This window comes from Nyctibius grandis, chromosome 3 (assembly GCF_013368605.1).
Source record: "Nyctibius grandis isolate bNycGra1 chromosome 3, bNycGra1.pri, whole genome shotgun sequence".
NCBI lineage: Eukaryota > Metazoa > Chordata > Aves > Nyctibiiformes > Nyctibiidae > Nyctibius > Nyctibius grandis.
In genome coordinates, this window is record NC_090660.1 from 68,767,237 (window position 1) to 68,785,614 (window position 18,378).

General features: G+C 39.7%; 1 protein-coding gene across 2 annotated transcripts; it reads right to left on the minus strand.

The window, feature by feature from the left end:
* Positions 1 to 1,152: 1,152 nt before the first annotated feature.
* Positions 1,153 to 16,053, minus strand: LYPLA1 (lysophospholipase 1). Of its 2 annotated transcripts, XM_068397314.1 has the most exons (10): positions 15,940 to 16,053; positions 15,257 to 15,288; positions 11,295 to 11,360; positions 9,792 to 9,839; positions 8,905 to 8,975; positions 8,243 to 8,316; positions 7,429 to 7,530; positions 6,650 to 6,826; positions 5,093 to 5,194; positions 1,153 to 2,491 (listed from the first exon to the last, which is right to left on the minus strand). In XM_068397314.1, the coding sequence occupies exons 1-9, from the start codon at positions 16,006 to 16,008 to the stop codon at positions 5,141 to 5,143; spliced, it is 693 nt and encodes a 230-aa protein (XP_068253415.1). In that variant the 5' UTR covers positions 16,009 to 16,053; the 3' UTR covers positions 1,153 to 2,491; positions 5,093 to 5,140. The 2 variants fall into 2 exon arrangements, with proteins under 2 accessions (XP_068253415.1, XP_068253414.1); XM_068397313.1 differs by having other exon boundaries at positions 1,153 to 5,194.
* Positions 16,054 to 18,378: the final 2,325 nt, after the last annotated feature.

The following is an 18,378-nucleotide window of genomic DNA, read 5'->3' on the forward strand; positions in this document are numbered from 1 at the left end:
TACTTTCTCCACACAGAGAAGCTAAACCTCCCACTTCGATGTCCGAAGCAAGGTTCACTACACCTCAGCAAACTGGCTAGAATTTTTAAGTTTTATTAGTTTTGCAGAGCAAAAGGAGGCAATGGGTTGCTCTTTTCTAGTAATTGGAACTAAGAGAAAACCATTATCTACTGACTCACTTTGTGGACATCCATTAAATTACACAAGTACTTTGTTTAAATCAGCTTTAATCAGCTACATCAAAGGCACTTGTTTCACTCAAAGAGAATTAATAAAACCTGTTATCCTGAAGGCAAATGGTGGTAACATGAGAGTGGCAAGCAATGAAAAGAAAGGAAAAAAAAAAAAGAAAGAAAAAAAAGAGGGGAAAAAAAATCTGTTCTACAGCAGTGGTCTCATGCTATATTTGATAAAGTTTAGCACAACAGTAAATCGTCAGTTTTTTACTATGCTAATTCTAGGCAACGTTTCTCCTTAGAACTATCTCCTCAGGGATGCCAGGGCTGAAAGTAAATAGAAACTGAACATTACTCAAAATGTTTTTCATAAAATATAAACTGACAAATTACTCTGTATAGTATCGCATCTTTATTGTTACTAGCTATTCTTAGACCCATAAGTTGCCACAATATACTCACATACAGCACTGCCTCTATCGTGCATTTCCATACATTCATGAGCATCGTAACTGTACTCCACGCTGACTTTTAGACATCAGCCTATGGAGACAAGCAGCCTTTTAGCTGCTTTAAACTGCTTGAGGGGAAAGTCTACCTTTACTACAGGTACACCCCATTCTCTCTCAGCATCTCTCCCCAGCTAATCTCAAGCTTTCTCTAGTGTCCCACACTACGTGTACCACTGATCAGCCTCAAATATTACAGTTAACCTAAACAGCACATGTAACCCCTGACCTGAAAACTGTTTCTTTAACAAACATGTTAAGTGGTATGTATGCCAAACCTAATATAACTTCAAAGGCTCCCCGATGCCACGGAACCCCCAGAGGAAGGTGTAGCAGTACACAGCGAGATGACTTTGGTTCTTTAGTGTACTAGAATAAGGCTACTAGAAAATATTTTAATTTCCTCTACCTTTTGAAATTAGTTCAAATTCCCAGAAAACAAGTTAAAATAAAATTAACCCAGAATATTAAAAAAAAAATCAAATCATATTTAGCATTCTCTCAACAATGTAGAAAACATAAATCAGCAAGCGTTTTTTCTTTTCAGTAACTACAAATCATCATTCTTTTGTATTATAGCATTATGCATACATTACCATGCAATACATTTGCAAGAAGCCTCTAAAGCGCCTGTCTCACAGCACATGAAAGCTCAACTTCTTCCAGGTAAGTATGGAAAAAGTCTTTAGCACTTGCCCAAACACCGATTCAAATTTATTTCACAATGATAAAAATTGAAAGCTTTTACGTTTTCCCTACTACAGAAATAATTTCCAAAGTTAAGACTTCTTATCAAAAATAAAACAAGTAAATTACATCTTAGATGTTTATATTAAATATAAATGGCTTATATTTCATAACACAAAGAGAAAGTGTTCAGTATTTCGTTATAAAATTTAAGATACACAGGCCTTGTACATATGGCTTCATCAACAATTTGTTCTCAGTCATATCCATCAACACAAATAGCACCTCTACATAAACGATGCATCCTAATGATTTCAATGAAGTGCAGTATACTCCATTAGAGAGAACATGTTTTAATTAACAGTTCTAATACAGTGTACAGTACTGTTACCAATCTACTGTGTTGTAATTATACAAGATAAGAGGAAGAGACCAAAGCATACAGCCCTCACCACAGTACAGACCCCAGTACAGGTTTACTTCAAGAATGGCTGGAAGATTTGGCTTGTAATACATAATTCAACATATTTATTAAGAAGTGGGCAACATATTCCAGCAAGAAGTCAGACTTCTGACTGCACAAACCTGCAGTCAAATTTAAGTACCATTTTGAAATTAAAAATGCATTAGGGAGTTAGAGACCCACTGAAACAAACTAATCTGCAAGCAATCTTCGTATCAATGCTTTCACAGGTTTCACAGACATTATCCCCTTTTGGGGAAAGTCTAACATTAAAAAAAAAAACCTTCATTATTGGACAGTTTCAAATTGTAGTTCATGAGGATAGGACGTTCACATTTAAAACACTGACTACCCAACTTCTCCATTTTAATAGAATATTATGAAAACCCTCAAACCAGACTGAGCTATGATTCAGCGAAAAAATACATGCAATCATGACAAAAATCCCAGCACCAAATCACTTCAGGTAGTGAAGAAGTTCAGCTGCAAGATCATACACACAGCCTTCCAACTACCTGGGAAGTTACAAAAGACAGGAGCTCAAGATACACACTGTAATATGTAAGGAGACAGGATAGGCTTCAAATACATCCTTGAAGTTTCCTCTAGCTTCTGGGCTCTTTAACAACTCCCAACTACAACATATTCATATACCTCTGCAAAAAAAAAACAACTTGAGGGGAAGAAGAATTGCTAGAATACAGACATTCCAAATAAGTCACAACATTTACTTTGGTAACACAGCTCTTTGTAGATAAAGCAAGCATCAAAACAACAGTATGAAAAAAAGCTTGTTGTGATAGCTGAGTATTTGAACAAAGTCAGCACACAAAGCATTTCTAGAAAACATCTGAAAGCATCATGGAGACGACAGATGAAACTGAGTTGGATTAAAATGCCTAAGTACTAGAAAGTGACCACAAGCTGTGAACCCAGTTCACCAAATTGAAGAAAGTGTTAAGAAGCTAACACAGAATAAAGCTAGGACTGATCTCATTTTAACATCTTAGAATGGCTTTAAAAAAGTATTTCTAACAGAAGAAAGAAAATGTGAAATGAGCACACAGTCAATTAGAAGCTGAACAAGACAGCTGAACTGCATTATCAAACAATTTACAAACAGAACAAGAAAATAATAAAGGAAAAATTAGAAGCTTGTGCAGAACTTTGGAAACATGCCAATAGTCAGGGAATTTCAGCAACAGGGGAATGAAGACAAATCTAAAAACTAGGAGAAATAACAGATAGTTTGCTTACCAAGTTTGCAATTCAGCAGGACTGCAAAATTAGCTAATGCAATTTGGGAATGACTCCAAGCTAGGACATATTGTTTTCTCAACAGAACTTTGGCACAACTACAGTAAGGATATTATGGTTTCTTCTGCAAACTAAATTAACTGAAGGACAAATTGGTGGATAAATAGAACACACTGACTGAGGGAAAAGACTAATTAAACTTCAAAGTTAATAGACATGCCCTCTCAAACACACAGATGGAATATCTAAAAGTGTTTCAATACGATTTAGAAAAAAAAATCTTTTTCAATTTTACATATTAAGAGATGTTTAATAATCCAGAGAAACTGGATTAAAAAAGAAAAACAGCTTCCTAAAAATGAAGTGCAATACATATGAAGAAAAACACTGAAAACTGAGAACTTGCACTAGGTGAATAAGTCAGATTTCTGGCAGCAGCTGTGTTAAAGAAGAGATAAAAAAGTGTAAGTCCCCATTTATGCATTTGTACTGGCAGATGCCTCAGACGTAAATCCATAGACACTGTTAAGAGGACCACTTGATTAAGCTCGGAGAGGGGAATGTACCTGAAATGCAGGTAGGAAGCACAGTGCTCACAACACAGATGCATCCAAAATAGGAATACTCTTTGCCTACAAACATATTATAGTATAGAACATTGTTTTGCAGCATATTATGTAGTGAAAACTATAGTGTATTTTTTAAACATTCCTAAGCACGGTGACAGCCTCTGAACTCTACAGAACAGCTGTTTCCAGAAGTAAATTATGGCTTTTAACTGCAAAAAGCTGGTGAGCTTGCATTGATTTCTGTAACTCAGTGCGTTCTAGAGTTTTAAGCTTCTGAAAGAAGAGACATTCCGTATCTCGTAGATTTTTTTTCCCCATAGTAGGCCTTCATATTGCTAGGCTATACTGATCTAGGGAAATGTAGAATGATATATTTGAAAATAAAATTATTTGCTCTTTTTCAGAAACACTCAAATCTCAACATGCAATAAAGTATTAGATGCTATCAACTTTAAGTTATATGCCAATTGCACTTATATTTCCATTTAAAAAGAATTCACATTAGTCAATGTCTGTGTTACAGATGAGACTTCAACAATAAACAAAACTACACAGCTGCATTGTTTTCAGTTAGTTGTTCCAAAGCAGACAGAAAAATCAAAACTATATGGTTATGTAAAATATATCAACACTTTTACACAAATGAAAGCTACAAAAACTAAAGCACAAGATGAATATTCAGGACAAACCCAGGAATTTTAAAATGAAACTCAAATTAATCCTATGCACTTCTTCAGAATTCCGTTCCAAGTCAGCATTTGACATGAGTTTACAGTAATCAAAAAAAAAAAAAGAACAATAAGAGACAAATAACGGTCTAACAAGGAATGAGTCTCTTTAGAATTTCCACAATAACTATCTATATGAAAACAGTTAAAAACTGAGGTGGTTTAGATATAGGAAATACCTTCACTGACTTCTAGCCATTCTAGAACAACCCTCCTTATCTGGAGTAACAATTAACATTTAATATTTAAAGCTTTGGTCTTGGTAACATTTATTTTACCATCATAACCCCACTATCTTACATGTTGTGTACTTTATGCATCCATTACATAAAGGAAGTGTTTTAGTATGTTTTCAATGAGTATTAAGAACAAATCATGTCTCAAGTATAACTAAACCGGTCACATTTATGTTGCTCACTTAAATTTAGTTTTCAATTACTTGTACAATAAGTTTAAAATTCTGCAATCAAAAAAAACCCCAGACGTATTAAACAGTGTGCTTAGGTTACATTCTGTCATTGTTACCTAGCTGCCTCATTCATACAGTCCCACCAGTGGACGATTAATACTAAAAAGATCATCATTTCTTGTACATGTGCATTATTTAATCCTCATCCTAAGTATAAATTTGCAACACAGTAGTAACACTGTAGGTATAGAAGTAATGCTTCCTATCAGGTATATGAAAAGATTAACACTCTACCACAGTTGATGCTGGTGTATTTATATAGAAGGCTTCTCACATATCATTTCAGTCTACGGGGGGTAGATGTTTGTCTATGAACTGTTTTACATCCATCATCTCCTGTTTAAAGATAAAAGTATGTATTAGTTGAAGTTCCCTACTAATATATATTCAGCTACACTAAATCATGTTTCAGCATTTCAGTTACAGTGAGCAGCTGGGCTACAAATATTGAGTAATTAGTTACTTGATAAAATCATACCACTTTGCACACAACAAGTCAAGGCTGATAACTCTTCAAGGCACTATGCATTCAGAAGAGGCTAAAATACAAGAAAAAGAGCAAAGACTACTTTTTTTCTCTCTCTATGAAGTTGAGCTGGCAAGCTACATATTAATCATCAAGTGATCTGAACAACATCAGGCTGAGCATAGATAGGATTTGAACGTAGCTAAGGCCGTAGCTTCATGTAGACTTTAAACTTTTGCAAGTTAGCAGTAGTGTGAAAATCCAGCAGCTACTCCTCCTAACCATTTAGTTTCACGTTCACGATGCTTCCTTCCTTAAGGAAAAGGAATACAGCAAACTAGACTGGAAAACCAATCCATGTAAAAAATAATTTAAATTTATTTTTCTATTAAGTCAATGTTGTAAGAAAGAGCACATTATTAATACATTTGTGTGACAAGTCAATGCTTTTACTGCCTAAACACAATACTACTGTGTAAATGTCCCAAAGAGGTTGTCCAAGGGTACAGTTCCCACAAGATGAAACAATCCAAATTAACAAAGTTACTGCTGCTGACAAATGGCAGACTTGTTCCTTGCCTCCTCTTCCGTTTCTTGCTCCTACCGTTTACTTTGTGTGAGTTCTGATGCTTCAACTCACTACAGCTGCAAAAACTGAAGCCAGCAGCTTTTGCCATTTTAGCAAGTTCAAATGGTTCAAAGAAGTTTCTGATCAACTCCAAAGCTGGTGCAAGAAGGAAGAGAAGGCCACAAGGTCATGAGCAGAGGGAACTAGTCCACCCCTTTCTGGCAGCAACAAGCCATTACATCAACTCAGCTGCCTGCTGAGCCAGAAGCATAAATATAGCTTCTGAGGCTGCCTCTTCCATAGCATCAACCCTCCCTCCCCATTCCTTTGATGTCTCTATCCATGGAATGAACAAGTTTCTTTTATCCAAAATACCAAGTTGGATTTACACTGTGAGAATCTGCCTTCCAATTCAGTGATTTTTTTTTTTTTAGTAAGCAAATAACAAAAATTAAGGGGAAAAAAAAAAAAGATTATTTTATAGACCAACTAGCCTAGTCCCAAAAATACAATCTTATGAGGAAGTTCCCACTAGTCATATAAACTTTTGCCTTGGATGCTTTTTCAGACAGGCATTCAGTTACTCACTAAAATAAGTCACGAGCATTGAGCACTTGTTATAAAAAAAAAAAACAAACATACCAAACGCCCCCCTCCCAAAAAAACAACCCAAAAAAATCCCCACCCAATACGTATTTGTTTTGAGGGAAAAAAATGAACCATACAAAGCTAAAACATTGTATATTAAGAAAATTACCTCAATACATGAGCTATGCATCATGCCAGAGTAAGTCCTGAAGGATACATTGGCTGGATTTATCATACGCTTTAGCTTCTCAACAGTGAGAGAACCGAACATTAAAGGAACCAATGGGTCACAGTCCCCATGGCACTGAAGAACAGCAATCTCCTTGTTGACACCGCTGATAGGGCCCTGTTAGGGGTGGAATTAGAGGGGAGAAAAGAAGAAAGAGACAGTAAGTGAAGGGAAGTCTAACATCTTTGAGATAAAATAACCCCACGGTCACTACGCCCTGTGGCATGACTAAGTTGAACTCTGAAGGAAAAAAAAACACAATGTATGGTCTGCAAGTTGCTTATGAAGTAAGCTCTGTGCCTGACAACACATTAAGTTCAAAAACCTGCAAATAAAATTTTGGCACTAATTTCAGAACAGAAGAACAAGATTTCTGGCCAAGGAAAAAAACTGATACTTTGTTTAAATACCTAATCTCTAATAAGATAGTGCCTTGCAGATGGAACCAATGGCAAATAGAAAATTCATCTTCAAGGAAAATTTGCTGTATCCTTTAAGCTTCCTAGGAATGTCATTTTAAGCACAGATAGCTATTATTTCCTCGTTTTCCCTACTTGCCAAACTCTAAAACTCCAGGGCCCCATTTTAAAAACTTCTGAGTTATCAAACAACTGTCAATATTCGGTAGTAACGATGGCCACTCATTTCTTCACAAGATACAGTCTTCAGATATACTCACTCCCCAAGTGCAAATTAGCTTAGGAAAGAAACATAAATACCTGAGGAAAGGAAGCCCGTAGAGGAAGCCAACAGCTGAGGGCTACAACACCTGCTAATTTTTGTTGTGTTGTAAGAGCTGTATACAATGATAAAGCACCTCCCTAACATAAAAGAGATATAAGTATTAGAATGGTGATGATAATGTTCCTTTTAATGCTTGTTTCAACATCTCTGGTTTCCCCTTTAAAGTTCTTTTTTCTATTTCAATCTATTCATCCTTAGAACCAACACTAAAACCAGTATTCCTGTACAACATTTATTTTGCTTTTTCTAAGTCCATGTGATCAATTCAGAAGTAAACCAGCAAATTTACTGTAACTAACAGCTGGGGGAAAAAAAAACAAAACCAAAACACGAAATAAAGCACTGTCACTCATGACAGTATTACCACTACTTTAATTTACTTGCTTGCAGACTGGGGAGTTGGTGTATGGACCAATTAATCTATTAACCTACCTACCACAGATGTGTTACAAGTATGAACGGAAGAGTTTCCCAATATCTACCAAATTAAAGTTAAATTAAAAATACTATCAAGATTTTCAAGCAAAGCCACGTAAGTTACGTGCATAAAGGCTTCAAAAATACTATTAATTTTAGTATCTTTTTTCCACATGCACGTTCATTTTCCAGTGAATAGCAATTATTTGCATAAAACTAAAAAACTTCACTTGTTAAGGCAGAGGAAAATTGATACCTTAAAATTTTAGAAGTTCCTAACATCAGCTCTTTTCAATTCATTGGATTTCCCACATTAGGAAAGCTAGGTTACTTCCCTAGAAAAAGACACAGTTCTTTCCAACCATACCTTACCTGAGAAAAGCCTCCCAGAATAATTCTATTAGAAGGAATTCCATTTTTTACTTCTTGATCTATCAGTGCTTTAACTGCAACATAAATAAAGATGAGTAGTTAAAAACCACTCCATTCTGTACAAAGTCTAGAAGAGGAGAGAGACCTCTCCCTGATGTCAAGAGAAAGATAGTGAAAGGAAAATCTAGTCTGCTATACATTAAAAGTATCAAAAGATCTAGAGCATGATCAGAAATTCCAGTGCCACTGTACCATTTCCAAAGAGAAAAACATGCAAGTAAGTCTCGCAAAAGCCCCACTGCCAAGAAGATGGCATTCTCTTCCAACTATCCAGCATCACAAGTGGATGCCCGTACAGCTCTAACCCGGTGTGCTACCCAGAAGCTCTCAAAAAAGAGTACACTGGTTCCCATGTACATTTCGTATTTGAAAGCATGAAGTGTTTGTACTGGTGAATTACTCTACCTATTCATGAAGTTTAAAAAAACAAAACCACAAAACAAACTATACACTTAGCCAAACTTTGATCAGCAATAATACTATATATACATATTACTTTCCCTAACAGTTTTGTCTTTGGAAAAATCTGTTTCAGACTGATAATTCATTTTTAAGAATACATGGAAGTACTTTGAAGCCATAAAAATTACTCATAAGCATACCATTCTCCGCTGCCTGCTTGATCCCAACTTCATCTTCTTGTGAATCTGGAGAAAGTCCAATGATATCAAACCTTACAAAAATATCAACACGAGAATTACTCATTAGAGCATCCATTCCACTTCCCTATAACACAAATAATAAAACTCAGGTATCTTCCAGATAAAAAAGTTAGATGACATATTAGTTAATACCAACCACTCATAGTTTAGAAGAAATAGTGGACAGTCTGTGAATGTGGCTAAAAGGCTAGATCTAGTCAACAAAGCTCTTCTGAGTTTTGCTGTCTTCTGTAATTCACTGCAGATTAAGCACCTTAGTTTTGATATTTGCTCCAAAAATATCAGCAGGAATTTCAATGTATCAATTGCATGTACAAAATTAAAAGACTGCTTGCAGAAATATAAGAAAAACAAACACAAGTTACTTGAGAAAAAAAACCTGAAGAGGACTGGTTTAACACCACTGAAATCTACTATATTTTTCTTGCTTTCTATTCAGAATGGATGTTCTAAAGAATAGGTTCTAGATATCCCACTGACTCACCAAATATTACTCACTAGTGGCAATAATGTTTCCATTGCAAGTCTCTACTGCTGCTGACTATGAATTCACACACAATACAGGCTATACTTGTGAAATAAGTGGGTTTTTTATTTTAAAACTTACAGATCAGTCCTGAGGAATAACCATTACCATAGATACACAAGGATTTAGAGCATACTCGTGAGAGCCCTTTTGTAAGAACAGAACTAAAGCAAAAAGTTTGTCATACTTACATATGATTAAAACTAGCCATTCAGGTTGTTCATAATTTTTAATTAAGAACAATGAGTTCAAATCCCTAGATACCTTGATTAGAATCATCTGCAATTGAACTAATACTTACCATGATGGCATAGCCATGTTCATGTTCAAAGAAACTGGCATAACTGGCCTAGAAATGAGAATGAACCACACTGACATAAGACATATATTGAAATGTAATAATGCAGATGCAGTTACGTCATGAAATTACATATCCCTAATTCTGTCTTACTTTTAAACCATAATTAACATTAGCTACTTTGTAGCATCTCTTCAAGAAATCTCTCTTGAAACCTGCCAGCCCAAACACACTTTAGTATTCAGAGCTGGTTACCACCCTCTGTGAAGAGCAAGCAAAATATTAATGGGCTGCTTTATATAAACATATATGTGTGTGTGTGCATATACAGCATATACATATGAGATATATCGATATATATAACACACATGTACTTCAATTAGTTATTTCGAAGTAACAGTTATTTATCACAGTTCTATACGCATGCCCAGTGGATGAAGGCACCTTACTCAGCAGCATCAGCAAACTTAACGAAGCAGCCCAATGCAGCACAGTGGCAGATATGAGTCTGGCCAGAGATGCTTCTCTCAACAGCAGAATCTGCTTAGGCAATGCCTGCCTTCATTGCAGGACTCATTCCCACCCTTATGCTGCTGTATGGCATCTTTTCAGACACACCAAGACAACTCCAATGGATCAAATCTGGCTCTAGTTTTAATCTACTGAAATAGAAGAACATTAAGTTCTGCAGGGAAAGACTGAAAGAAGTCAAAGGGCAAGCAAAGAGAACAGCAGATATTGCTAAGAGCTTTTTGAATGGCTCAGCAAAGTGTGGCCATGTGGTAAAATAAATAAATAAATCACAGCCCAGTAATCAGTACTACAACACAATATCGCTTACTTATCTCCCTATCATCCCTGCTCCCCGTCTCCCATGATTGTTGCAGCAAAAGACAATCTGAATTTTGTGTTAACATACATTAAGATTATACCTAATTGGACTCTTGACCCTGCTCAGAAGTATTTCGCTTCTCAAACTGGACAAAGACATCTCAAATTGCATTATTTGCTGGAAATATGAATATCCTGTGAATCTTTGAAACTTCCTGTAGTTAATAGGGAAATTTCATCTACTATACATGCACGTGAGTTTAAGAAGTACATGTACCTAATACAAAGTATTAATAGTCAGTAAACTACAAAAAAATTATTCCTTGTTAAGACTGGCTTTTAACAAATGACTGTTGGGGAAAAAAAAAGCAAACTACTCAATCCAGTGAAAACATAAAGTCAAAACAATCTAACTTTGCACATAAAACTTTCCAAATACGTTTTCAGTCTGAATTAGTAACAAAAGCAAAATATGAGTAAAAATGCAGTTTTGCCATAAAGTAAATCACACAGCAGTTGCTAAAAATAACAAAATATTTAACAGCATTAGAGTGTTTTTTTATATAAAAATGAAATGCAGAGACATCCAAATCCCATTTGACTTCATCTTCTCTGCAAGTGTCTTAATAAGTAACTCTATAGAAAAATGTAAAACAAGAAAAGTTATAAACTTACGCATGTGGGCAAATGTATTTTACATGGGGGCTTTTGATACCTGCAAGTGCTTCTGACCATCCATGCCTGTTAACAAAAAATATATTAAATGGCATTTATGTTTTGGCTCAGCTCTTATTTCTATGTTGGTGCAACAGCACAGGGCAAGTATGAAATATGCCGAATTAGATCAATATAAACACATGTCCTGGTTTGGCCCAAACCAGGCCAATTTTCCTTTCAGTGATTTTTACTTTCAGCGATTTTTACTTTCAGCTAAGTCTCTTCTCAGTAACTGCACTTTCTGAAAGTAACTGCACGTTTTGCAGACGGTGTCTGCTTCTAGGACTGATAACACTCGAAGTTTGTAGTTATCGCTGAGGCACCGGTAGGGATGTTATGCAGAAAGGCTCTTGCTGTACTTGTTCTTAGAGAAACCAAGGTCACTGCTAAATTCCTCACTGCTTACGAGTGAAGAGCCGAAGGGGGGTCGCACCTGCAGGGAGGAGCGGACAGGGCAGGTGACCCAAAATTGACCAACGAAGGTATTCCATCCCATACATGTCATTCTCAGTATAAAGCGGGAGGATCACGAGGGTCTCGGCGTTCCTGCTGCCACCTTTCCTTGCTGCTTCTGCTGGTTTTGGGTGCTGCTGCTGCTTCGGGCCGCTTCTGCGGCTTGAGCCTTTGGCCAGTGTCCGAGGAGGACTCTGTCCGTTTTCCTGCTGCCCCCGATCCTGATCTGTGCATCCCTGAATCCAGCTCTTAACCGTCACTGGGCCCAGCCTGGGCCTTCTCGGAGCCTGCCCTGCAGTGCTGGTGGTGACGTGGCCAACATCGGGGGAGCTCAGTCTTGGTTTTGTATATATTTGTATATATTTGATTATTCCAATATTATTATTATACTCTTTTTCATTATTATAGTTTATTAAAACTGTTTTAACTTTCCAACCCATAAGTCTCTCTCCCTTTTTCCCTTTCCCTTCAGGTGCGGGGTGGGGAGGGTTAACAGAGAGCGTCTGCCACAGGTTTAATAGCCGGCCCAGCTTTAAACCCTGACAACACATTTCTAGAAAATGTTTACATCAACTGCAGTATGCTATGAATGTAGTACTAAACTTCAAAGGTTTGTTCTGCCTCTGAATATTTGTTGCATATATACAGCCAGGGACACTTTATCTAATTTGACTATCATAGTTGTGGCAGAGCTGCAGAAATACCACTTTGGCTCTAGGCAAAGCCTGCTCTCTATCTGGCTGGGTTTATTAACTATACGGCTTCCAGGCAGCTCTAGCCCAGAGGCTGCTTTGCTGCTCTTGTAGAGTTAAGGCAGCTTCTTTCACAGCCAACTTTGCTCTTTCTGAACCAAATTTCTTAATGTGGGAGATTAGCAAACCAAAACCTAAGCTTACTCCACATCGAGCCAACCTAATCAATCAGACATATCAACTTTGGCTCAGCTCAAATGCTCTCAGATTCAGGCAGACCAGAACAACACTCCAGATTGCAGGCAGTTTTCTAATCTCAAGCACATGCTGCTGTATGAACGCCCAGAACAATGTGAGATCTGCACAGCAGGTAAGTTATCAAGCTTGCTACAAACCAGAAAACTGGAAACCATAATTTAAATAAACAGCTCTGAAAGACTCACTCCAGGGCTCATCTAGACATGAACCGAGCTGGACCCAAATCTGAACCTGTGCAGAACCACTGCCTGTGCCTGCACTTTGCTTTCCAGAACACTCAACAGTACCTGTATTTTGTGATTTTTCTCATTATTCAGTATTCCTAACTCACCCACTAAACTAGATACTGGAAAGTTGATTCTAAGCAGAAAACACCTGTAACAAATTCATCAGTGACACAGCTGAACTAATCAGACCAACAGCAGACAAGCCATGAAAGCATGTTTGGTTTAGTTTTAATTTTAATATCATCCTGAAAAGTTAATGTACGCTACCTAAAGTTAAAGACATTTCAAACACACAGACAGCACAGACATTTGAAACACTGGCTGTATATCCCAGCCTACCTCCTACCAATACTTTTATATATATCATTAACAAATTGTGGGTGATACTACTTGCATAATATTTGTAGTATCACAGAAGGACAAACAAGAATCTAAAGGAGAAATATGGCTGAGAAAAACTAGTTAGGTAAGAATCTGGGAACTTTTTTTAGCCAACTCTAAAGATTAATTTGACAACTTTGGAAAGCAACATCGTACACATTTACACAGACTCTTTAGAACAATCCTCTATGTTGTACCTTTTGTTCAGATTTTGACAAGTATGTACCAATTGTTAAGTGCCATTTATATAGGAGCTAAGAGAGAAAAAGAACATAACCTTCTCAGAGTAAGAAAAATACAGGTGGTAAACTGAAGTGAGCAATTTAAAAATTCATGTGAAGTACAACAAGTCAGTTAAACTGTCCGAAATTATAAAATTGTTAATTAGTTCTTTTCAGACAATTCTTTTTTGGGTTACTGCTATGGCTTTTTTGGGAAAAAAATAGCAGTGTGTCAAAGGCAGTTTTAGCTAATCTGATCTGCAGCGGACTAGAGGAACAAATACAGTTAAATCACTGTATTTCCACAGAGGTGTTAGGACTTGTTAATGCATACATTCCAGTACGCTCAGTGCATTTGCTAGCTTGAGACTGCACATTAGCTTTGTCACCAAAATAGAAATACCACGTTTGTACAAGGAATACAATTCATGTTAAAGAGCCAGTCTCTTGTGTTTTTTCCCCTTGCCAAAACCAACATCAACCCAAGAAAGGACTCAAATTCCAAAGACTCAAAAGATTCTGCAATCACTTGCTGAACATTTGTTGCCAAGATGCAGGAAGCACTGCTGCCTCAGCTGCGTCCTACCAGCAGAAAGGAAGAGGGATAATGCAAACAAGGTGGTGTGTCAGCACAACAAACGAGAGCAAACATCTCCACTTGTAGAACACTGCCAGGTGCATGGACTTGACTCTTTAACTTATTAAGTGCCCAGGTTATGCTAAGTTTCAATTTTGACAGCTGACTCTTTTTTTAGTTCTTCAGAAGTTCATGTCTTAAACATTGCAAGTTCCAACCTAGAGGCCAGTTTCAAGTTCCAGGTAACAAAAACGGAGTTCTTAAAAAATACTATGTAATTTTGCCCATAAGGGAGCACAACAGACAAACATGCTACTTATTTTCAGTATCTAAGTGCCAATTCCTTTGAAGTTTTCTACAAAAAAAAATGGTTTCAACACACTCCTAACTTATGGCTTTAATGAATGTATGCTTATATCTCAACACACAGAGCTTCAAATGGAAACATTAGACCACACCTAGAACACCTTGCAGAAATTCCCTACTCTTTCCATCTCTACTCAAACGTGGAAATAACAGGAACAAGGCCTGTTATTTCCAAGGAACAGGGCATTTCACAGCTTGTTTGGGGTTTTTTTTTTTGGAGTCAGAAGACCGTATTTCAGATAGAGAAATCCGTAGACATTAGGCAACTACTAATCAAGTGAGCCTGGATTTTAATGTGTGACATACTGAAGAAGAAACCATGGCCTAACTGCACCTACTAGCAAACCAGCAACGCACAAGTCTGCAAAAAAAGAGAACTCTAGATTTAGACAACCACAGGAATACCCAGGAACCCACTCTCAGGAAAACGAAAGATAGAAACCCAGACTTCTTTTTCCACCAATTTTGACTCCAGAACAAAAGAGGGATCACATTCAGATCAAATTAGGCAAGTGATTAAAAAGAGGGGAGAAAAAGCTTTTAAGGACTTACGCAGGGAAATTTTGAATAAATAGATATCATCATTCCAGCATATATTAAATTTCATCTGTTGTCAGCCACTGCAGTCAATTATGGGCAAAATATGAAGCTTAAGTAACTTTTAACTGCTCACATCTTTAAAACAGGCAGCCTTATATTTGAAACTATAGTAGCTTTTAAGTATGTAATAGATCAGAATACACACCCAGTATCTCCCAATCCATGAAGAAAAATGACCTAAAGGAAAAAAAAAATAACATAGCGGTATAAGATCACTGAACTGTAAACGTACCCAACCCACGTACTACACACGCCCACGCAAGATCACACACGGTTCGGAGCACGACGCGACTTTCTCGGAAGAAAACTCTGCTTCATTCACTTCCCATCCCAGTTCTCCCCCCGCGGCCTCCCCGCCGCCATCAACGGGCGCTCCCCGCCCTCGGCCGGCACACGGCGCCGCGGGGCCCTCGCCGGGCGCGGAGGGCGGCGCGGCCCCCACCGACACCGATGACCTTCCCCTGCCCGGCGCTGACTCCAGCCGTGAAGGGTGCGGGACCCTGGGCCCGAGCCCGGCCCGGCTCTGGCAGGAAAGTAACGGGAGAGACCTGTCAACCTGCCCGGGCCAGGCCGCCCCGCCGTACCCCCTCACACCAGGCAGGCGTCTGCCCGGCGGCAGCGTGGGTCCCGTCCGCCGTCAGCCGAGCCGGGCCGGGCCGGGCCGGGCCTGACGGCGGCGTCGCCCCCAGGCCGCGGGGCCGCTGCGGCCACCCCCTGCCCGGGGCTGAGGCCGCAGCCGAGAACAAAGCGAGGTGGGGGCCACCGCCCGCCAGGACGGCCCGCCGACCGCCGGCGCCTCCCCGCGGCTCGCCCCCTGCCCGCACTCACGGCAGCCGTCGCCTTCCTGGCGGCCGGGACGATAGCGGGGAGCGGCGCCGACATGTTGTTACCGCACATACACCGGGCTGTGAGGCGGCCAGCGGGACACCGGCCAGGAGCGGGGAGGCGGGACGGGCGCCGGGCCAGGAGGGCCGGGGAAGGCGGGCGGGCGGCGCAGTGGGGTGGGAGGGGCGCGGCCGGCCGGGTGGGCGGGCGGCTATAGCCGGGGGCGCTGCGGCAGCCGGGAGTGGGGGAATGGGCTTAGCCCCACAGTCCCCCCGCGGCACCCCGCCGCCCCGCTCTCGGGCAGCTCCCTGAGGCCGCTCCCACACCCGATTGGCTGCCGCCGGGGCGGCCCCGGAGGCGGCCGCGCCGTTCAGGGGAGCCATTGCCGCCGGCGGGCCGCCCGTCCGCGAGCGCCTCTGAGATGAAAGATTAACGTGGCCTCCGGGGAGCCGGAGCAGCGACCCTTGATTCTCCCTTCGGCCTTGTACGTGCCTTCCCGGGCCGGCCTGCTGCGTGGGAGAGGCGCCGCCGGCGTGTGGGCGCTGCAGAGCTCCAGCGTGTACCGGCGGCAGCTGACGGCTGCTAGCGGTGCCCCTCAGGGGGAGTCCGGCTGGAGCCTGGTGTGTTGAGACGTGACAACTCTGTGTACACTGGTTAAAAGTCAGGCGCTGCAAAGTTGCTTCTGTCTTTGGATTTCCAGTGGTTTCAAAGAGTTTGAACTGTCTTTCACCTTTAAAACTGCCTTTCAAATAGCCAGATATATCTGCCAGATGATACTGCACTTTTACAGTATCATTTGTAGATGTATATGGTTTGTCTATGTAAAAATCCTTTTTATGCTGTATTATAAGGCTTAGGGGAAAAGGGAAATTAGAGTATTCTTAAAAAGGTGAATATAAAATAGTAAGTCATGGGAAACGGGAACACCAGCAAACAGCATTGTTAGACGGAACTCATTTGTCCTCATTAGATCAGATGCCTTCATCACCAAATTAAGTCTCTTGGCTTACAGCCAAAGAGTCAATGATTTTTATTCATCTTGAAATGTATTGGGCTATTCAGGCACTCTGTATTGAAATTACTGGATCATTCCCGTCCATTCCGAATACTTAGACCAACTCTGAATAAGTATGGCAAACGCATTTCTATCAAAATGAAATGCTTTGTTCTTTGTCTTCTATTCCATACATCTTTGTCAGATATTTCCTCCCAGAAGGTCAATCTACTCATTGTATTTGCCGGGTGGTATCTGGCTAACATGGATGCTTTTTTGGCGGCTCAAACAGCAGCTGAATGCACGCTATACTTCTTTCACATCCTTCCCACTGACGTGTTCCATACCAGACAGGGATGTTTTTTCACAAAGCTTTTGCTCAGCAACTTTAATATTTTTATCAGCACCACTGCATAAACTATATTGGAGAAGACTTTGCACCAACTGTGTAACATTAAACATGCAGCCTCTTTTGCCGGGATTGTTAGGCTGCTTTGATACATAGTATTTATGCCGAGGGACCCCCATTACTGATAAAATTGGGTTATTTTCACAGGTAGCTTTTCATGTTTTAATTTATCTCTACTTTAGTGTGTGTTCTTGCCTCATGCACTGTACCCAGTTCAAATCTGTTAAGAAAATACAGTTTATGCATAAAAGACTCCTAAAAGATTATGAGCTTCACATTATGTCAGGTGCTTATCAAGTATGCTGAGCCTGACTCTTGCTGTAGAGCATCCTTTTGGGACATGAACAAAATTCTGTCTTCCCTCTCTACCATGCTATTTGCCACAGAAATGTAACTTCCATGAGGTGGCCTGCTGACGAACGTCCAGTGCTCTGCAGTGCTCTGCTCATAACTAGACCAAGCTTTTAATCTTTCAGTTAGTACAGCTAGAATGATCCTACCTGAACTCCCAGTTGCTGCTAACATGGCTCAGGGTGGCTGGAGAGATGCGAGCTCTGGGTGGATTGGGCATTCGTGAGTCACGCAGTAGGAGGATGTCCTGTGTGGGCACAGGGCAATCTGCCGGTTACAGACAAATGTTCAAGGAACTGAGCTGCTGAAATCCTGAAGGAATTGCTGAAAACACCTGAATTATGAATTATGAGTGATATTTTTCTACCTAATTTCAAGGTTCTGCTTAAAGTAGTGAGAGCTTTACAAGGCAAAGCAGGCTCTAAACTATCTATTTTTCCCTATCTAGTGGCTGAAACAGACTTAGGTAAGACGGTTGTCCATACACCAACATTTCATGTGTATTGTTACATTGTCGTTTTTATTATTTTTGAAGGAGGAAAGAAGCTACACAGATTTCATACTGAAACTCACTAATTTTTGCATCTTGATTTCCATTTCACCATTATTTACTCTCAGAATGGGCAGAGCTGTCGCGTGACCTGCTCTCCAAGATGTAATCTGAAGCAGACATTCAATGTGGAAGAAG